This window comes from Protomyctophum parallelum (genome assembly GCF_964188405.1).
Source record: "Protomyctophum parallelum genome assembly, chromosome: 7".
Classification (NCBI taxonomy): Eukaryota; Metazoa; Chordata; class Actinopteri; order Myctophiformes; family Myctophidae; genus Protomyctophum; species Protomyctophum parallelum.
The window spans coordinates 54,880,799-54,903,837 of record NC_139705.1 but is presented as its reverse complement, the minus strand read 5'-3'; the positions used below and the strand labels follow the sequence as shown (position 1 = coordinate 54,903,837).

The window sequence follows — 23,039 nt, the reverse complement described above, 5'->3', positions numbered from 1 at the left end:
GATGGAGTCTGAAAAGGTGGGTTTTCAGACTACGGCGGAAGATTGGGAGTGATGCTGCAGTTCTGACTGCAATGGGAAGTGCATTCCACAGTTTTGGAGCCAGAAGGGAGAAGAGTCTGGGACGTGTTTTAGTAGTGGTTCAAGGTTCAAGTTTATTTAGTGTCCCCGAAGGGCAAATTGTGTTGCAGCATAGACAGTACATTAAACAATGAATGAAACAGTACAGACAACAAACAGTTCACATAGCGGATACCAGAGTAAAAAAGTGCACACAACCATTAAAGTGCAGGCGTTTAAAGTGCTATGCGATAGGTCATAAAAAGTGCGTGTGTGCATAGACACAGGCACGAGATAATACAGTAAAAAGTAAAAGTGCTCATCATAAGGTTATATCCTCGATCTATACCCACAGCAGCATTCAGTGTGTGAATAGAGACCGGGACAAAGGAATGTTTGTGCCTGTTTTTTTGTGGCACAATAAGGGGCTCTCAAGCGAAGGCCGGATGGGAGAAGGATGTACTCTCCGTGAAGAGGCTGAGCAGCATCAGATCGGATACACAGGGCTTTGTTAAGCACCTGATTCTTAAAGATCTGGTCTAGGCCGTTCATTTGTGAGCCAATGATTTTAGAGGCCACTTTTACAATTTTCCATAGGGAATTCTTGTCTCTGATGCAGAGATTACCAGTAGTATTATGTTCAGTATTTTAGTATTATCTTAACCCTGACCGTCAGTGGGACCTCAGTGTGTTAGTATGTGTGTATTGTAGTAGTATTATCTTAACCCTGACCATCAGTGGGACCTCAGTGTGTTAGTATGTGTGTATTGTAGTAGTATTATCTTAACCCTGACCATCAGTGGGACCTCAGTGTGTTAGTATGTGTGTATTGTAGTAGTATTATCTTAACCCTGACCATCAGTGGGACCTCAGTGTTAGTATGTGTGTATTGTAGTAGTATTATCTTAACCCTGACCATCAGTGGGACCTCAGTGTGTTAGTATGTGTGTATTGTAGTAGTATTATCTTAACCCTGACCATCAGTGGGACCTCAGTGTTAGTATGTGTGTATTGTAGTAGTATTATCTTAACCCTGACCATCAGTGGGACCTCAGTGTTAGTATGTGTGTATTGTAGTAGTATTATCTTAACCCTGACCATCAGTGGGACCTCAGTGTTAGTATGTGTGTATTGTAGTAGTATTATCTTAACCCTGACCATCAGTGGGACCTCAGTGTGTTAGTATGTGTGTATTGTAGTAGTATTATCTTAACCCTGACCATCAGTGGGACCTCAGTGTTAGTATGTGTGTATTGTAGTAGTATTATCTTAACCCTGACCATCAGTGGGACCTCAGTGTGTTAGTATGTGTGTATTGTAGTAGTATTATCTTAACCCTGACCATCAGTGGGACCTCAGTGTTAGTATGTGTGTATTGTAGTAGTATTATCTTAACCCTGACTGTCAGTGGGACCTGAGCAGGGCTCCAGCGTGCGACCTATTAGGTCGCATATGCGACTTAATTTCTTATGGTGATACTTAAAATGTAATGAGGTCGCACCGGTGATACTTGGAAATGTGCGAAAAAAAGAAAGAAAAACTATCCGTTTATTTATTTATTTTTACTCAGTCTCAACACTGAGGCACGGGCGCCGGGCGGCTATTAGCAGTGCGATAATAAAGTATTACTTTCTTTTGGCTCAATCGAATCCCCTCTCTTTCTCTCTCTCTCTCTCTCTCTCTCTCTCTCTCTCTCTCTCTCTCTCTCTCTCTCTCTCTCTCTCTCTCTCTCTCTCTCTGCCTGCCTGCAAAGTCAATGCAAAGACGATAATTGCGCAAACAGGCGCAGCGCGACCTGCCGCAGTACAAACTGGACGAACCGAGGAGAATATATATTCAGGTCTGAACGCAGTTTATCCGACACAAATTAACTAATCTTTCTCAGCTGTACAATTTCACTGGAGCGCAGCGCCCATATCTAAACTGCATGATGATCAGTCATGATCTACACAGACAGCCGACTCCCGACCATAGACTGTAAGCTCCCGACCCAAACAATAAGTGAGGAGGTAAACTTGTTTGATTAAACATATAATGTGCCACGAAAAATAGCTTCCAAAGCTTGTTATGTTTGCATCGAGGAGGTAGCCTGTGTCCATACATGATGATCGGCCAACAAAAGACATTAATCTCCCTCCCAGTGAGTGAAGAGCACTGTGCCTGATTTATTCTTCGTCGTACAAAGTGTGTGCTGAAAATGGCTGATCTACAAGCTCACAACGCGTCGCGTCCGCGACATGTTGTGAGCTTGCAGATCAGCTATTTTCAGCACGCGGAGATTTGCAGGCTCTGAGAGCATTTAGAAACTTTTGCCTTCACAATAAAAGTATGCAGCTTTCACAAGTTGGCCAACTTGGCCCATGAAGACAAGGAAAAGGATTAAGAATTCGGTGGCATTTCACATTGCAAAAGATTTTTTCCAAAATGTAAAAATATTATAATAAGGAATTAATTTGGATAATGGTAATGAGATATTGTACAAATTGTCACTTTATTAATCCCAAAGGTTTGGACTGCATTTAATTTTCAACACAAAACCTTAAACTGACTTTCTGTGTGTGGAATATAAATATTGCCTTTATTGACTGAGTGACTTTGTGTTGGGTTCAAACCATCTACAGTGTTTTGAAGTATAACCAGGTAGGTTGCTGTTTTTCACACAGTGACCTTTGTAGGGGGTTTTATGATTCAAACCTTTAATGGTGGAAACCACTACAAAAATAAATGGCGCCCTATGTGGGGGCATGATAAGATCATGTAATAATACCACGCTATACAAAAAAAAAATGGTGCTACCTAATTTCTGGTGGCGCTACCAAATGAAAAGGTAGGTGGCACCAGTGCTACCTGTGAAAAAGTTAGTCTGGAGCCCTGGACCTGAGTGTGTTAGTATGTGTGTGTGTATTGTAGTAGTAGTAGTAGTATTATGTTCAGTATTATCTTAACCCTGACCGTCAGTGGGACCTGAGGACGTTCCATCTCCTCCACACGGTTCCAGCTCTGGATCAGTGCAGGATCGTCTTCAACAACAACGGGACCGTCATCTACGGAGGTAATTAATACTTAAATACACGTTGGTTTTTATCTTAGATGGCGTGGCGGCTTCTTCAGACATTCTCCTCATTTTCCTCGCATAGCCTCGTTTGAATTCCACTGGTAATGATTTCTTGAGGGGTGCACACCGCTCAGAGCCCTGACGTCACATCAGGGTGTTATCTTTAGGGGTGAACACACCGCTCAGAGCCCTGACGTCACATCAGGGTGTTATCTTTAGGGGTGAACACACCGCTCAGAGCCCTGACGTCACATCAGGGTGTTATCTTGAGGGGTGAACACACCGCTCAGAGCCCTGACGTCACATCAGGGTGTTATCTTTAGGGGTGAACACACCGCTCAGAGCCCTGACGTCACATCAGGGTGTTATCTTGAGGGGTGAACACAGCGCTCAGAGTCCTGACGTCACATCAGGGTGTTATCTTGAGGGGTGAACACACCGCTCAGAGCCCTGACGTCACATCAGGGTGTTATCTTGAGGGGTGAACACACCGCTCAGAGCCCTGACGTCACATCAGGGTGTTATCTTTAGGGGTGCACACACCGCTCAGAGTCCTGACGTCACATCAGGGTGTTATCTTGAGGGGTGAACACACCGCTCAGAGTCCTGACGTCACATCAGGGTGTTATCTTGAGGGGTGAACACACCGCTCAGAGCCCTGACGTCACATCAGGGTGTTATCCTGAGGGGTGAACACACCGCTCAGAGCCCTGACGTCACATCAGGGTGTTATCTTGAGGGGTGAACACACCGCTCAGAGTCCTGAGGTCACATCAGGGTGTTATCTTTAGGGGTGAACACACCGCTCAGAGTCCTGACGTCACATCAGGGTGTTATCTTTAGGGGTGAACACAGCGCTCAGAGCCCTGACGTCACATCAGGGTGTTATCTTGAGGGGTGAACACACCGCTCAGAGTCCTGACGTCACATCAGGGTGTTATCTTTAGGGGTGAACACACCGCTCAGAGCCCTGACGTCACATCAGGGTGTTATCTTGAGGGGTGAACACACCGCTCAGAGTCCTGACGTCACATCAGGGTGTTATCTTGAGGGGTGAACACACCGCTCAGAGTCCTGACGTCACATCAGGGTGTTATCTTGAGGGGTGAACACACCGCTCAGAGCCCTGACGTCACATCAGGGTGTTATCTTGAGGGGTGAACACACCGCTCAGAGTCCTGACGTCACATCAGGGTGTTATCTTGAGGGGTGAACACAGCGCTCAGAGTCCTGACGTCACATCAGGGTGTTATCTTGAGGGGTGAACACACCGCTCAGAGCCCTGACGTCACATCAGGGTGTTATCTTGAGGGGTGAACACACCGCTCAGAGTCCTGACGTCACATCAGGGTGTTATCTTGAGGGGTGAACACACCGCTCAGAGTCCTGACGTCACATCAGGGTGTTATCTTGAGGGGTGAACACACCGCTCAGAGTCCTGACGTCACATCAGGGTGTTATCTTGAGGGGTGCACACACCGCTCAGAGTCCTGAGGTCACATCAGGGTGTTATCTTGAGGGGTGAACACACCGCTCAGAGTCCTGAGGTCACATCAGGGTGTTATCTTGAGGGGTGAACACACCGCTCAGAGCCCTGACGTCACATCAGGGTGTTATCTTGAGGGGTGAACACACCGCTCAGAGTCCTGAGGTCACATCAGGGTGTTATCTTGAGGGGTGAACACACCGCTCAGAGCCCTGACGTCACATCAGGGTGTTATCTTGAGGGGTGAACACACCGCTCAGAGCCCTGACGTCACATCAGGGTGTTATCTTGAGGGGTGAACACACCGCTCAGAGCCCTGACGTCACATCAGGGTGTTATCTTGAGGGGTGAACACAGCGCTCAGAGTCCTGACGTCACATCAGGGTGTTATCTTGAGGGGTGAACACACCGCTCAGAGTCCTGACGTCACATCAGGGTGTTATCTTGAGGGGTGAACACACCGCTCAGAGCCCTGACGTCACATCAGGGTGTTATCTTGAGGGGTGAACACAGCGCTCAGAGTCCTGACGTCACATCAGGGTGTTATCTTGAGGGGTGAACACACCGCTCAGAGCCCTGACGTCACATCAGGGTGTTATCTTGAGGGGTGAACACACCGCTCAGAGTCCTGACGTCACATCAGGGTGTTATCTTGAGGGGTGAACACAGCGCTCAGAGTCCTGACGTCACATCAGGGTGTTATCTTGAGGGGTGAACACACCGCTCAGAGCCCTGACGTCACATCAGGGTGTTATCTTGAGGGGTGAACACACCGCTCAGAGTCCTGACGTCACATCAGGGTGTTATCTTGAGGGGTGAACACACCGCTCAGAGCCCTGACGTCACATCAGGGTGTTATCTTGAGGGGTGAACACACCGCTCAGAGCCCTGACGTCACATCAGGGAGTTATCTTGAGGGGTGAACACACCGCTCAGAGTCCTGACGTCACATCACGGTGTTATCTTGAGGGGTGAACACACCGCTCAGAGTCCTGACGTCACATCACGGTGTTTATCTTGAGGGGTGAACACACCGCTTAGAGTCCTGACGTCACATCACGGTGTTTATCTTGAGGGGTGAACACACCGCTCAGAGCCCTGACGTCACATCCGGTGTTATCTTGAGGGGTGAACACACCGCTCAGAGCCCTGACGTCACATCAGGGTGTTATCTTGAGGGGTGAACACACCGCTCAGAGCCCTGACGTCACATCCGGTGTTATCTTGAGGGGTGAACACACCGCTCAGAGCCCTGACGTCACATCAGGGTGTTATCTTGAGGGGTGAACACACCGCTCAGAGTCCTGACGTCACATCAGGGTGTTATCTTGAGGGGTGCACACACCGCTCAGAGCCCTGAGGTCACATCAGGGTGTTATCTTGAGGGGTGAACACAGCGCTCAGAGTCCTGACGTCACATCAGGGTGTTATCTTGAGGGGTGAACACACCGCTCAGAGTCCTGACGTCACATCAGGGTGTTATCTTGAGGGGTGAACACACCGCTTAGAGTCCTGACGTCACATCAGGGTGTTATCTTGAGGGGTGAACACACCGCTCAGAGCCCTGACGTCACATCAGGGTGTTATCTTGAGGGGTGAACACACCGCTCAGAGTCCTGACGTCACATCAGGGTGTTATCTTGAGGGGTGAACACAGCGCTCAGAGCCCTGACGTCACATCAGGGTGTTATCTTGAGGGGTGAACACAGCGCTCAGAGTCCTGACGTCACATCAGGGTGTTATCTTGAGGGGTGAACACACCGCTCAGAGTCCTGACGTCACATCAGGGTGTTATCTTGAGGGGTGAACACACCGCTCAGAGTCCTGACGTCACATCAGGGTGTTATCTTGAGGGGTGCACACACCGCTCAGAGCCCTGAGGTCACATCAGGGTGTTATCTTGAGGGGTGAACACAGCGCTCAGAGTCCTGACGTCACATCAGGGTGTTATCTTGAGGGGTGAACACACCGCTCAGAGTCCTGACGTCACATCAGGGTGTTATCTTGAGGGGTGAACACACCGCTCAGAGTCCTGACGTCACATCAGGGTGTTATCTTGAGGGGTGAACACACCGCTTAGAGTCCTGACGTCACATCAGGGTGTTATCTTGAGGGGTGAACACACCGCTCAGAGTCCTGACGTCACATCAGGGTGTTATCTTGAGGGGTGAACACAGCGCTCAGAGCCCTGACGTCACATCAGGGTGTTATCTTGAGGGGTGAACACAGCGCTCAGAGCCCTGACGTCACATCAGGGTGTTATCTTGAGGGGTGAACACACCGCTCAGAGCCCTGACGTCACATCAGGGTGTTATCTTGAGGGGTGAACACACCGCTCAGAGTCCTGACGTCACATCAGGGTGTTATCTTGAGGGGTGAACACACCGCTCAGAGTCCTGACGTCACATCAGGGTGTTATCTTTAGGGGTGAACACACCGCTCAGAGCCCTGACGTCACATCAGGGTGTTATCTTTAGGGGTGAACACACCGCTCAGAGTCCTGACGTCACATCAGGGTGTTATCTTGAGGGGTGAACACAGCGCTCAGAGTCCTGACGTCACATCACGGTGTTATCTTGAGGGGTGAACACACCGCTCAGAGTCCTGACGTCACATCACGGTGTTTATCTTGAGGGGTGAACACAGCGCTCAGAGTCCTGACGTCACATCAGGGTGTTATCTTGAGGGGTGAACACACCGCTCAGAGTCCTGACGTCACATCACGGTGTTTATCTTGAGGGGTGAACACAGCGCTCAGAGTCCTGACGTCACATCAGGGTGTTATCTTGAGGGGTGAACACACCGCTCAGAGTCCTGACGTCACATCACGGTGTTTATCTTGAGGGGTGAACACACCGCTCAGAGTCCTGACGTCACATCAGGGTGTTATCTTGAGGGGTGAACACACCGCTCAGAGCCCTGACGTCACATCCGGTGTTATCTTGAGGGGTGAACACACCGCTCAGAGCCCTGACGTCACATCAGGGTGTTATCTTGAGGGGTGAACACACCGCTCAGAGCCCTGACGTCACATCCGGTGTTATCTTGAGGGGTGAACACACCGCTCAGAGCCCTGACGTCACATCAGGGTGTTATCTTGAGGGGTGAACACACCGCTCAGAGTCCTGACGTCACATCAGGGTGTTATCTTGAGGGGTGCACACACCGCTCAGAGCCCTGAGGTCACATCAGGGTGTTATCTTGAGGGGTGAACACAGCGCTCAGAGTCCTGACGTCACATCAGGGTGTTATCTTGAGGGGTGAACACACCGCTCAGAGTCCTGACGTCACATCAGGGTGTTATCTTGAGGGGTGAACACACCGCTTAGAGTCCTGACGTCACATCAGGGTGTTATCTTGAGGGGTGAACACACCGCTCAGAGTCCTGACGTCACATCAGGGTGTTATCTTGAGGGGTGAACACAGCGCTCAGAGCCCTGACGTCACATCAGGGTGTTATCTTGAGGGGTGAACACAGCGCTCAGAGTCCTGACGTCACATCAGGGTGTTATCTTGAGGGGTGAACACACCGCTCAGAGTCCTGACGTCACATCAGGGTGTTATCTTGAGGGGTGCACACACCGCTCAGAGCCCTGAGGTCACATCAGGGTGTTATCTTGAGGGGTGAACACAGCGCTCAGAGTCCTGACGTCACATCAGGGTGTTATCTTGAGGGGTGAACACACCGCTCAGAGTCCTGACGTCACATCAGGGTGTTATCTTGAGGGGTGAACACACCGCTCAGAGTCCTGACGTCACATCAGGGTGTTATCTTGAGGGGTGAACACACCGCTTAGAGTCCTGACGTCACATCAGGGTGTTATCTTGAGGGGTGAACACACCGCTCAGAGTCCTGACGTCACATCAGGGTGTTATCTTGAGGGGTGAACACAGCGCTCAGAGCCCTGACGTCACATCAGGGTGTTATCTTGAGGGGTGAACACAGCGCTCAGAGCCCTGACGTCACATCAGGGTGTTATCTTGAGGGGTGAACACACCGCTCAGAGCCCTGACGTCACATCAGGGTGTTATCTTGAGGGGTGAACACACCGCTCAGAGTCCTGACGTCACATCAGGGTGTTATCTTGAGGGGTGAACACACCGCTCAGAGTCCTGACGTCACATCAGGGTGTTATCTTTAGGGGTGAACACACCGCTCAGAGCCCTGACGTCACATCAGGGTGTTATCTTTAGGGGTGAACACACCGCTCAGAGTCCTGACGTCACATCAGGGTGTTATCTTGAGGGGTGAACACAGCGCTCAGAGCCCTGACGTCACATCAGGGTGTTATCTTGAGGGGTGAACACACCGCTCAGAGCCCTGACGTCACATCAGGGTGTTATCTTGAGGGGTGAACACACCGCTCAGAGTCCTGACGTCACATCAGGGTGTTATCTTTAGGGGTGAACACACCGCTCAGAGCCCTGACGTCACATCAGGGTGTTATCTTTAGGGGTGAACACACCGCTCAGAGCCCTGACGTCACATCAGGGTGTTATCTTTAGGGGTGAACACACCGCTCAGAGCCCTGACGTCACATCCGGTGTTATCTTGAGGGGTGAACACACCGCTCAGAGTCCTGACGTCACATCAGGGTGTTATCTTGAGGGGTGAACACACCGCTCAGAGTCCTGACGTCACATCAGGGTGTTATCTTGAGGGGTGAACACACCGCTCAGAGCCCTGACGTCACATCAGGGTGTTATCTTGAGGGGTGAACACACCGCTCAGAGTCCTGACGTCACATCAGGGTGTTATCTTGAGGGGTGAACACACCGCTCAGAGCCCTGACGTCACATCAGGGTGTTATCTTGAGGGGTGCACACACCGCTCAGAGCCCTGACGTCACATCAGGGTGTTATCTTGAGGGGTGAACACACCGCTCAGAGCCCTGACGTCACATCAGGGTGTTATCTTGAGGGGTGAACACACCGCTCAGAGTCCTGACGTCACATCAGGGTGTTATCTTGAGGGGTGAACACACCGCTCAGAGCCCTGACGTCACATCAGGGTGTTATCTTGAGGGGTGAACACACCGCTCAGAGCCCTGAGGTCACATCAGGGTGTTATCTTGAGGGGTGAACACACCGCTCAGAGTCCTGAGGTCACATCAGGGTGTTATCTTTAGGGGTGAACACACCGCTCAGAGCCCTGAGGTCACATCAGGGTGTTATCTTGAGGGGTGAACACACCGCTCAGAGTCCTGACGTCACATCAGGGTGTTATCTTGAGGGGTGAACACACCGCTCAGAGCCCTGACGTCACATCAGGGTGTTATCTTGAGGGGTGCACACACCGCTCAGAGCCCTGACGTCACATCAGGGTGTTATCTTGAGGGGTGCACACACCGCTCAGAGTCCTGAGGTCACATCAGGGTGTTATCTTGAGGGGTGAACACACCGCTCAGAGTCCTGACGTCACATCAGGGTGTTATCTTGAGGGGTGAACACAGCGCTCAGAGTCCTGACGTCACATCAGGGTGTTATCTTGAGGGGTGAACACACCGCTCAGAGTCCTGACGTCACATCAGGGTGTTATCTTGAGGGGTGAACACAGCGCTCAGAGCCCTGAGGTCACATCAGGGTGTTATCTTGAGGGGTGAACACACCGCTCAGAGTCCTGACGTCACATCAGGGTGTTATCTTGAGGGGTGAACACACCGCTCAGAGTCCTGACGTCACATCAGGGTGTTATCTTGAGGGGTGAACACACCGCTCAGAGGCCTGACGTCACATCAGGGTGTTATCTTTAGGGGTGAACACACCGCTCAGAGTCCTGACGTCACATCAGGGTGTTATCTTTAGGGGTGAACACACCGCTCAGAGCCCTGACGTCACATCAGGGTGTTATCTTGAGGGGTGAACACACCGCTCAGAGTCCTGACGTCACATCAGGGTGTTATCTTTAGGGGTGAACACACCGCTCAGAGCCCTGACGTCACATCAGGGTGTTATCTTTAGGGGTGAACACACCGCTCAGAGCCCTGACGTCACATCCGGTGTTATCTTGAGGGGTGAACACACCGCTCAGAGTCCTGACGTCACATCAGGGTGTTATCCTGAGGGGTGAACACACCGCTCAGAGTCCTGAGGTCACATCAGGGTGTTATCTTGAGGGGTGAACACACCGCTCAGAGCCCTGACGTCACATCAGGGTGTTATCTTGAGGGGTGAACACACCGCTCAGAGCCCTGAGGTCACATCAGGGTGTTATCTTGAGGGGTGAACACACCGCTCAGAGTCCTGACGTCACATCAGGGTGTTATCTTGAGGGGTGAACACACCGCTCAGAGTCCTGACGTCACATCAGGGTGTTATCTTGAGGGGTGAACACAGCGCTCAGAGTCCTGACGTCACATCAGGGTGTTATCTTGAGGGGTGAACACACCGCTCAGAGTCCTGACGTCACATCAGGGTGTTATCTTGAGGGGTGAACACACCGCTCAGAGTCCTGAGTGACGTCACGTCATTCGGAGCGATCCCACTTTTAGACCAGTGCAGCCCGCATGCGTAAATCCAGGCTTTCATTTTCCGCGCAGACGAAAGTAAAGCCTGGCTATCGAGGCTACTCCAGGTTAGCTTGTTGGACTCGATCCGTTCCAGGTGTTTGGCAGTGCTTCACTGACACGTGTGTGTGTGTGTGTGTGTGTGTGTGTGTGTGTGTGTGTGGTGTGTGTGTGTGTGTGTGTGTCCAGCCATGCTCCAGGCAGACGAGGAAGACGACATGATGGACATGCAGATGAAATCTCCGTTTGGATCCTCCTTCAGAACCTTCAACGCTACCGACTACAAACCTATAGGTATAAATACTCTATTACTACTGGTGGCGGATATCGCCAGGTACCTGGCGATGCGATTACACATCGTTTCCGAGGGTCACGATTCGATTAATCCCGATTAATCCTGATTAATTGGGCTATGTTACGATTCGATTAATCCCGATTAATCATGATTAATCACTCACTGTTAATCACTCAGTCACTGTGTGACTAATAAACAAAGTGCACTTTTATTGCAAAGGATTTACGTTCACATTCGGTCGTGGGGAGCGACGGATTCCGGGCCATGTTAGCACTTTGGAGCCACACTACATCGTCCCATCTCGGCCACATTTCACAGGCGGTCGATGGTGTGAGTTTTATCGAGTTCTCGTGTCCCCTCAACCTCATACAATCCAAAATGTTCCCTTTCTGTCATATTTTTTTCTCTTCCCCTCCGCGTTGGTAACTCGTTCTGTTTTGGTTGTTGAAAGCTAAAGCGTGTGCGAGCGCTGTGTGCGTCACTCTAAACGGTCCGGTACGACGACGCAGCGAGTCGCAGATTAGTTCCGCCCTTTTGCTCCGGTAAAAAAAATACATTATATAATCGATGTTTGACATTTGTGCATCGATGAATTATCGCCAATGATGGCATCGCGATTAATTGACTAATCGATTTTTTTCCCCACCACTAATTACTACTATATACTACTATTATATACTACCGACTACAAACCTATAGGTAAATATATATTACAATAATAAAACTGTATTTGTATAGCACCTTTCATGACATGAAATGCAGCTCAAAGTGCTTTACAGAACAATGGAGAATAAAAGAAAAGCAAGGCAACGACATTAAAAAACAAGCAGTAATGCAATACAGTGAGGACATGAATAACAAAAAAGAAAAGATCAATTCAATGGTAAATGGTGCATTTATATAGCGCTTTTATCCAAGGCGCTTTACAGAGATTGTGCATTACATTCACCCATTCATACACCGATGGCAGCGGAAACCATGCAAGGCACCAACTAGCACATCGGGAGCAATTAGGGGTTCAGTGTCTTGCTCAAGGACACTTCGACAGTAACTCTGGGGGAGCCCGGGTTCGAACTGGCAACCTTACGGTTACCGTCCAGGGACTCTACCCCTGAGCCACCGCCGCCGCAATGTTGTAGAAGTGGGTCTTGAGCTGAGCTTTAAAAATGTCTACAGAGGCTGCCTGACGAAGGTACAGTGGGAGCTTGTTCCATGCCGTCGGCCCCTAGAAGCAAAAAGCTGCTTCTCCGTATTTTTTAGTTTCCATTTTTTTAGGCAAAGCGAGCAGGCCAGCATTATAATAATATTCACACTGTTTCCACCCTATCAGCTACCATCGACGTGAAGAGGAACATATTATAATAATAATAATATAATAATATTCACACTGTTTCCACCCTATCAGCTACCATCGACGTGAAGAGGAACATATTTGACCTGTGCACCGACACCAAGGACTGTTACCTGGCCGTCATAGAGGTATGTCAGGCCCTGTCACATTCACCTGTCTGTCTGTCTGTCTGTCTGTCAGGCCCTGTCACATTCACCTGTCTGTCTGTCTGTCAGGCCCTGTCACATTCACCTGTCTGTCTGTCAGGCCCTGTCACATTCACCTGTCTGTCTGTGTCTGTCTGTCTGTCTGTCAAGCCCTGTCACATTCACACAGACCTTGGGATTAATCTGTGCGCTGTTGCGTGTTGTCTCAGTGAATACTGACTCTGTATATTTAGATGTATTTATATATATTTATGGATTTATTGTGAAGTTTCTACAGAACCAGGACTCTGTGTATATTTATATGTATTTAAATATATTTATGGTTATATTGTGTTGTTTCTACAACATTAAATGACTTCAGCACCATGGACAGAGTCACAGCTAGTCTCAATGCTACAACATGACTTCAGCACCATGGACAGAGTCACAGCTAGTCTCAATGCTACAACATGAATTCAGCACCATAGACAGAGTCACAGCTAGTCTCAATGCTACAACATGACTTCAGCACCATGGACAGAGTCACAGCTAGTCTCAATGCTACAACATGACTTCAGCACCATGGACAGAGTCACAGCTAGTCTCAATGCTACAACATGACTTCAGCACCATGGACAGAGTCACAGCTAGTCTCAATGCTCAAGACTGTCTATAAATGCTCAATTTATATATATTTATGGTTATATTGTGTTGTTTCTACAGAACCAGGACTCGGTGTATATTTAGATGTATTTAAATATATTTATGGATATATTGTGTTGTTTATACAGAACCAGGACTCTGTGTATATTTAGATGTATTTATATATATTTATGGTTATATTGTGTTGTTTCTACAGAACCAGGACTCGGTGTATATTTAGATGTATTTATATATATTTATGGTTATATTGTGTTGTTTCTACAGAACCAGGACTCGGTGAACACCGACACGGTGTGCCGGCTGTACGAGGTCGGACGCCAGAGGCTGGCCGAGGAGGAAGAGGAGGATGAGGAGGACCAGGTGAGCATGCGCTATACCTGGTATAACCCGCTTTGGTAACTGGTACCTGACAAGAGCTTAGGTACTGACAAGAGCTTAGGTACCTGAAAAGAGCTTAGGTACCCGAAAAGAGCTTAGGTACCTGACAAGAGCTTAGGTACCGAAAAGAGCTTAGGTACCTGACAAGAGCTTAGGTACCGAAAAGAGCTTAGGTACCTGACAAGAGCTTAGGTACCGAAAAGAGCTTAGGTACCTGAAAAGAGCTTAGTTACCTGACAAGAGCTTAGGTACCGAAAAGAGCTTAGGTACCTGACAAGAGCTTAGGTACCTGAAAAGAGCTTAGGTACCTGACAAGAGCTTAGGTACCTGACAAGAGCTTAGGTACCGAAAAGAGCTTAGGTACCTGACAAGAGCTTAGGTACCGAAAAGAGCTTAGGTACCTGAAAAGAGCTTAGTTACCTGACAAAAGCTTAGGTACCGAAAAGAGCTTAGGTACCTGACAAGAGCTTAGGTACCTGAAAAGAGCTTAGGTACCTGACAAGAGCTTAGGTACCGAAAAGAGCTTAGGTACCTGAAAAGAGCTTAGGTACCTGAAAAGAGCTTAGGTACCTGACAAGAGCTTAGGTACCTGAAAAGAGCTTAGGTACCTGACAAGAGCTTAGGTACCTGAAAAGAGCTTAGGTACCTGACAAGAGCTTAGGTACCGAAAAGAGCTTAGGTACCTGAAAAGAGCTTAGGTACCTGACAAGAGCTTAGGTACCGAAAAGAGCTTAGGTACCTGACAAGAGCTTAGGTACCGAAAAGAGCTTAGGTACCCGAAAAGAGCTTAGGTACCGAAAAGAGCTTAGGTACCTGAAAAGAGCTTAGGTACCTGAAAAGAGCTTAGGTACCGAAAAGAGCTTAGGTACCTGACAAGACAGACAAAGACAGACAAAGAGCTTAGGTACCTGACAAGAGCTTAGGTACCGAAAAGAGCTTAGGTACCGAAAAGAGCTTAGGTACCTGACAAGAGCTTAGGTACCTGACAAGAGCTTAGGTACCGAAAAGAGCTTAGGTACCTGACAAGAGCTTAGGTACCGAAAAGAGCTTAGGTACCTGACAAGAGCTTAGGTACCTGACAAGAGCTTAGGTACCTGAAAAGAGCTTAGGTACCTGACAAGAGCTTAGGTACCTGACAAGAGCTTAGGTACCGAAAAGAGCTTAGGTACCGACAAGAGCTTAGGTACCTGACAAGAGCTTAGGTACCTGACAAGAGCTTAGGTACCTGACAAGAGCTTAGGTACCTGACAAGAGCTTAGGTACCTGAAAAGAGCTTAGGTACCTGACAAGACAGACAAAGACAGACAAAGAGCTTAGGTACCTGACAAGAGCTTAGGTACCGAAAAGAGCTTAGGTACCTGACGAGCTTAGGTACCGAAAAGAGCTTAGGTACCTGACAAGAGCTTAGGTACCTGACAAGAGCTTAGGTACCGAAAAGAGCTTAGGTACCCGAAAAGAGCTTAGGTACCGAAAAGAGCTTAGGTACCTGAAAAGAGCTTAGGTACCTGAAAAGAGCTTAGGTACCGAAAAGAGCTTAGGTACCTGACAAGACAGACAAAGACAGACAAAGAGCTTAGGTACCTGACAAGAGCTTAGGTACCGAAAAGAGCTTAGGTACCTGACAAGAGCTTAGGTACCGAAAAGAGCTTAGGTACCTGACAAGAGCTTAGGTACCTGACAAGAGCTTAGGTACCTGAAAAGAGCTTAGGTACCTGACAAGAGCTTAGGTACCTGACAAGAGCTTAGGTACCTGACAAGAGCTTAGGTACCTGACAAGAGCTTAGGTACCTGACAAGAGCTTAGGTACCTGACAAGAGCTTAGGTACCTGACAAGAGCTTAGGTACCTGACAAGAGCTTAGGTACCGACAAGAGCTTAGGTACCTGACAAGAGCTTAGGTACCTGAAAAGACAGACAAAGACAGACAAAGAGCTTAGGTACCTGACAAGAGCTTAGGTACCGAAAAGAGCTTAGGTACCTGACAAGAGCTTAGGTACCTGAAAAGAGCTTAGGTACCTGACAAGAGCTTAGGTACCTGACAAGAGCTTAGGTACCTGACAAGAGCTTAGGTACCTGAAAAGAGCTTAGGTACCTGACAAGAGCTTAGGTACCTGACAAGAGCTTAGGTACCGACAAGAGCTTAGGTACCTGACAAGAGCTTAGGTACCTGAAAAGACAGACAAAGACAGACAAAGAGCTTAGGTACCTGACAAGAGCTTAGGTACCGAAAAGAGCTTAGGTACCTGACGAGCTTAGGTACCTGACAAGAGCTTAGGTACCTGACAAGAGCTTAGGTACCGAAAAGAGCTTAGGTACCGACAAGAGCTTAGGTACCTGACAAGAGCTTAGGTACCTGAAAAGAGCTTAGGTACCGAAAAGAGCTTAGGTACCTGACAAGACAGACAAAGACAGACAAAGAGCTTAGGTACCTGACAAGAGCTTAGGTACCGAAAAGAGCTTAGGTACCTGACAAGAGCTTAGGTACCGAAAAGAGCTTAGGTACCTGACAAGAGCTTAGGTACCGAAAAGAGCTTAGGTACCTGACAAGAGCTTAGGTACCTGACAAGAGCTTAGGTACCTGACAAGAGCTTAGGTACCTGAAAAGAGCTTAGGTACCTGACAAGGGCTTAGGTACCTGACAAGAGCTTAGGTACCGAAAAGAGCTTAGGTACCAACAAGAGCTTAGGTACCTGACAAGAGCTTAGGTACCTGACAAGAGCTTAGGTACCGACAAGAGCTTAGGTACCGAAAAGAGCTTAGGTACCTGACAAGAGCTTAGGTACCTGACAAGAGCTTAGGTACCTGAAAAGAGCTTAGGTACCTGACAAGAGCTTAGGTACCTGACAAGAGCTTAGGTACCGAAAAGAGCTTAGGTACCTGAAAAGAGCTTAGGTACCTGACAAGAGCTTAGGTACCTGAAAAGAGCGTAGGTACCGACAAGAGCTTAGGTACCTGACAAGAGCTTAGGTACCGACAAGAGCTTAGGTACCTGAAAAGAGCGTAGGTACCTGACAAGAGCTTAGGTACCTGACAAGAGCTTAGGTACCTGACAAGAGCTTAGGTACCTGAAAGAGCTTAGGTACCGAAAAGAGCTTAGGTACCGAAAAGAGCTTAGGTACCTGAAAAGAGCTTAGGTACCTGACAAGAGCTTAGGTACCTGAAAAGAGCTTAGGTACCGACAAGAGCTTAGGTACCTGACAAGAGCTTAGGTACCGACAAGAGCTTAGGTACCTGAAAAGAGCTTAGGTACCTGAAAAGAGCGTAGGTACCTGACAAGAGCTTAGGCACCTGACAAGAGCTTAGGTACCTGACAGAGGCACCTGGTGATAACACCAAGGACGGTCACACCTGGTGATAACGCTAAAGATGCGTTTCCTCATACCTGTGTGGACAAGGCCACGATGTGGTCTCCACTAGGAGGGTCACTCACATCAACAACCAGACCTCTGGGTGACCTGGGCAACGATGTCAACAACCAGGTGACCTGGACAGTGCAGGGCAGTACCCAGAGCTGCCCTACAGGGCATTAGGTGAGTAGTTCTTTCTATATGTGTTGGAGCACACCAATACTTGTCACATAATAATATTAATAATAATCGTTAGGGCGGCTGTGGCTCAGGAGGTAGAGCAGGTCGTCCAATGATCCCTGGGTCGGTGGTTCGAATCCCGGCTCCTCCTGTCCACATGTGGAAGTGTCCTTGAGCAAGACACTGAACCCACCCTGCCTCCAATGAGACACTGAACCCCACACTGCCTCCAATGAGACACTGAACCCCACACTGCCTCCAATGAGACACTGAACCCCACACTGCCTCCAATGAGACACTGAACCCCACACTGTCTCCAATGAGACACTGAACCCCACACTGCCTCCAATGAGACACTGAACCCCACACTGCCTCCAATGAGACACTGAACCCCACACTGCCTCCAATGAGACACTGAACCCCACCCTGCCTCCAATGAGACACTGAACCCCACACTGCCTCCAATGAGACACTGAACCCCACACTGCCTCCAATGAGACACTGAACCCCACACTGCCTCCAATGAGACACTGAACCCCACCCTGCCTCCAATGAGACACTGAACCCCACACTGTCTCCAATGAGACACTGAACCCCACCCTGCCTCCAATGAGACACTGAACCCCACACTGCCTCCAATGAGACACTGAACCCCACACTGCCTCCAATGAGACACTGAACCCCACACTGCCTCCAATGAGACACTGAACCCCACCCTGCCTCCAATGAGACACTGAACCCCACACTGCCTCCAATGAGACACTGAACCTCACACTGCCTCCAGTGAGTCGGTCGGTGTGAGCTCGCCACCGTCGGTGTGTGAATGTGTTGAAGTGAGGACGCTGGCGTCGACTGTTCACTGCGTCACCTCCCAATGTATGAATGAATGAACCTTCACCTCCCAATGTATGAATGATTGAATGAACCGTTTAAAGCGCTTCGATCACTTGGAAAAGCGCTATAAAAATGCAATTCATTATTATTACACAAATAATTGCGATCATCGACTTAATTGTGCTTTTTTTCAGAACATTACGGACTTACAATGTTATATTTCTGTGTCGCCTTTTAGGATCAGACTGTACAGTATGATAAATATACTGTCCATACTGTACAATATATGACTCACTAAATATACAAACCATCACTCCCCCCCCCCCCCCCCCCCCCCCCCCCCCTCCCCACCAGGAGGAAGACGATGACCAGGACGATGATGAAGAGGACGACTCAGACGAGGAGGTGGACACTGACCCTCTGGTCACTGAGATGGACAACGCAGGTAACATATCGCCCTAGGGCTGATACTTAACGCAGGTAACATATCGCCCTATGGCTGATACTTAACGCAGGTAACATATCGCCCTAGGGCTGATACTCAACACAGGTAACATATCGCCCTAGGGCTGATACTCAACGCAGGTAACATATCGCCCTAGGGCTGATACTTAACGCAGGTAACGTATCGCCCTAGGGCCGATACTCAACACAGGTAACATATTGCCCTAGGGCTGATACTCAACACAGGTAACATATCGCCCTAGGGCCGATACTCAACACAGGTAACATATCGCCCTAGGGCCGATACTCAACACAGGTAACATCATATCGCCCTAGGGCTGATACTCAACACAGGTAACATCATATCGCCCTAGGGCCGATACTCAACACAGGTAACATATCGCCCTAGGGCTGATACTCAACACAGGTAACATATCGCCCTAGGGCTGATCCTCAACACAGGTAACATATCGCCCTAGGGCCGATACTCAACACAGGTAACATATCGCCCTAGGGCTGATACTCAACACAGGTAACATATCGCCCTAGGGCTGATACTCAACACAGGTAACATATCGCCCTAGGGCTGATACTCAACACAGGTAACATATCGCCCTAGGGCTGATACTCAACGCAGGTGCAGAAAAAACCTGACCGCGAGCATCACAGCGCCTGCTACAGGCTCGTTGAAAAACCTCGTTTTCACCAGAAGACGACATTCAGTGCGCCGATTTGGAGATACAGGCATTTGAAAATAGCAGACCTAAAGTCAGTGGGTAAAGTCCATATTGTCGTATATGAACAAATAATATGGTGATCTGCTATTTTTCAATGGCTAAATTATAACGTAATGTTTTAAAACACCAAAAGGGGTTCCCGCCCCAAAATGGGGGTAAAGTCCATATTGTCGTATATGAACAAATAATATGGTGATATTCTATTTTTCTCCCCTAAACCCAGGAGAGGAGGAGGAGGGGAACGATGACTTCACTCCCTCCGATGACGAGGAGGTAGAGCGCCTCCTAGAGGAGGACGGGGAGGGAGACGACGACGACGATGACGACGACGACGAAGACGACTCCGACAACGAGGACGTGGATCTGGGCGGAGACAACGGTAACGTCGTTAAGACCCGACGTCTCACTGCGTAACGCACAGTATGCATACTGTGTGTTACACTGCTTAACACACAGTATGCATACTGTGTGTTACACTGCTTAACACACAGTATGCATACTGTGTGTTACACTGCTTAACACACAGTATGCATACTGTGTGTTACACTGCTTAACACACAGTATGCATACTGTGTGTTACACTGCTTAACACACAGTATGCATACTGTGTGTTACACTGCTTAACACACAGTATGCATACTGTGTGTTACACTGCTTAACCCACAGTATGCATACTGTGTGTTACACTGCTTAACACACAGTATGCATACTGTGTGTTACACTGCTTAACACACAGTATGCATACTGTGTGTTACGTTATAGTATAGTACGTTACGTACTATACTATAACGTAACACAGTATGCATACTGTGTGTTACACTGCTTAACACATACTGTGTGTTAAGCAGTGTAACGCACAGTATGCATACTGTGTGTTAAGCAGTGTAACACACAGTATGCATACTGTGTGTTAAGCAGTGTAACACACAGTATGCATACTGTGTGTTAAGCAGTGTAACACACAGTATGCATACTGTGTGTTAAGCAGTGTAACACACAGTATGCATACTGTGTGTTAAGCAGTGTAACACACAGTATGCATACTGTGTGTTAAGCAGTGTAACACACAGTATGCATACTGTGTGTTACGTTATAGTATAGTACGTTACGTACTATACTATAACGTAACACAGTATGCCGATAACACGGGACCTCGTTCTTCTCTCCACGAACTGCCTGTGCCAAAACGAGGGAACAAGGATGCAAATAAAACATTATATTATTATTATTTTGTTAGACGGCATACATACGGATCCCACGTGCACTTACTTATACTGTAGTACTTACTTATTACTGAGCCACAAAAACTGTCTCTGAATCTACATCCTGTTGTGTTTATCAAACCAACAGACAGCGACGACAACTCTGACCTCGAGGATGACATCATATTATCCCTCAACGAGTGACATCATCATCCCCTCAACCAGTGACATCACCATCCTATCCCTCAACGAGTGACATCACCAACCTATCCCTCAACCAGTGACATCACCATCCTATCCCTCAACCAGTGACGGCTGCGTTGGTCTAGAAGAAGGAAGAACTTTAAAGACATCTCATCCCTCATCGGGCCTTAGATCTGTCTGTCTGTCTGTCTGTCTGTGCCTGTTTACACTCATATTTTGGTCGTAGTTTGAAAGATTCCTTTCAAACTACGACCACCTTAGTATTGTCGACATTCTAATAACAGCAGACTGGAGGAACGGCGACCCCTCCCCCTGCAAAAGACACAGACAAAAGAAAAGACACATTACTGAATCAGACTAACTAGCTAACGGGTCCTTTACACCATACATAAAGACACATTACTGAATCAGACTAACTAGCTAACGGGTCCTTTACACCATACATAAAGACACATTACTGAATCAGACTAACTAGCTAACGGGTCCTTTACACCATACATAAAGACACATTACTGAATCAGACTAACTAGCTAACGGGTCCTTTACACCATACATAAAGACACATTACTGAATCAGACTAGCTAACGGGTCCTTTACACCATACATAAAGACACATTACTGAATCAGACTACTAGCTAACGGGTCCTTTACACCATACATAAAGACACATTACTGAATCAGACTAACTAACTAACGGGTCCTTTACACCATACATAAAGACACATTACTGAATCAGACTAACTAGCTAACGGGTCCTTTACACCATACATAAAGACACATTACTGAATCAGACTAACTAACGGGACGCTTTACACCATACATAAAGACACATTACTGAATCAGACTAACTAACTAATGGGACGCTTTACACCATACATAAAGACACATTACTGAATCAGACTAACTAACTAACGGGTCCTTTACACCATACATAAAGACACATTACTGAATCAGACTAACTAGCTAACGGGTCCTTTACACCATACATAAAGACACATTACTGAATCAGACTAACTAACTAACGGGTCCTTTACACCATACATAAAGACACATTACTGAATCAGACTAACTAACTAACGGGTCCTTTACACCATACATAAAGACACATTACTGAATCAGACTAACTAACTAACGGGTCCTTTACACCATACATAAAGACACATTACTGAATCAGACTAACTAGCTAACGGGTCCTTTACACCCGAGATATGAAACACTGAGTGGATCTAGAAGTTTATAACAATTAGGAACAGGACCGCTCACATGAACATGTGATTCAGGAGACACAGACAGACAGACAGACAGACAGGCAGACAGAACCGATGCTTGGGAGCTGAACTTTTTACAGCACTGCCAGTTCAATCAGTACACCCCCCCCCCCCCCCCCCACACACACACACACACACACACACACACACACACACACACACACACACCACGGTGGAAGATGTGCACACTTCCTTCCACAAGCAAAGCATTGTGGGATGTGTAGTTCACAGAGTGGAGGACCACGGAACACAGACAGAACTTTGTTATGGGTTAAAAAAAGAAGAAGAAAACAGATTGTATATTATATAGTTTTATTAAAAAAAGAAAATAAAAATGAGTAAAAAAAGAAAAAAGAAAAGAAAAAGGAAACAAATTGTCCGTTTGACTGAAATCACGTTGCAGTTTCAAGACGAGGAAGTGGATTCTTATCATTATTTGTTTGTTTTTTAACAAATCATCAATGCCATTTTGTTATTGATACAGGATCCATTCCAGTTGATACAGGATCCATTCCAGTTGATATAGGATCCGGTCCAGTTTAAACAGGATCCAGTTCAGTTTAAACAGGATCCAGTCCAGTTGATACAGGATCCAGTTCAGTTTAAACAGGATCCATTCCAGTTGATACAGGATCCATTCCAGTTTAAACAGGATCCATTCCAGTTTAAACAGGATCCGGTCCAGTTGATACAGGATCCGGTCCAGTTGATTCAGGATCCGGTCCAGTTGATTCAGGATCCGGTCCAGTTGATTCAGGATCCGGTCCAGTTGATTCAGGATCCGGTCCTGTTGATTCAGGATCCGGTCCAGTTGATTCAGGATCCGGTCCAGTTTATAGAGGATCCTGCCTTCAAAAACATGCATGCGTGACTCGTGAGCGCCTCCTAGTGGTTTGGAGTGGCAAGGC

General features: G+C 47.9%; 1 protein-coding gene across 1 annotated transcript in view; it reads left to right on the top strand.

Annotated features, from left to right (window-relative positions):
- The window catches only part of LOC310862175 (DDB1- and CUL4-associated factor 1-like), a 92,225-nt gene extending 70,705 nt beyond the window's left edge, over positions 1–21,520 (top strand). The window contains 7 exon segments of the mRNA XM_083769908.1: positions 3,016–3,109; positions 11,294–11,398; positions 12,805–12,878; positions 13,803–13,898; positions 18,631–18,721; positions 19,681–19,836; positions 20,808–21,520. Of these exon segments, the coding sequence (XP_083626034.1) occupies positions 3,016–3,109; positions 11,294–11,398; positions 12,805–12,878; positions 13,803–13,898; positions 18,631–18,721; positions 19,681–19,836; positions 20,808–20,863 (672 nt within the window). The 3' untranslated portion in view covers positions 20,864–21,520.
- The last annotated feature ends 1,519 nt before the right edge of the window (positions 21,521–23,039 follow it).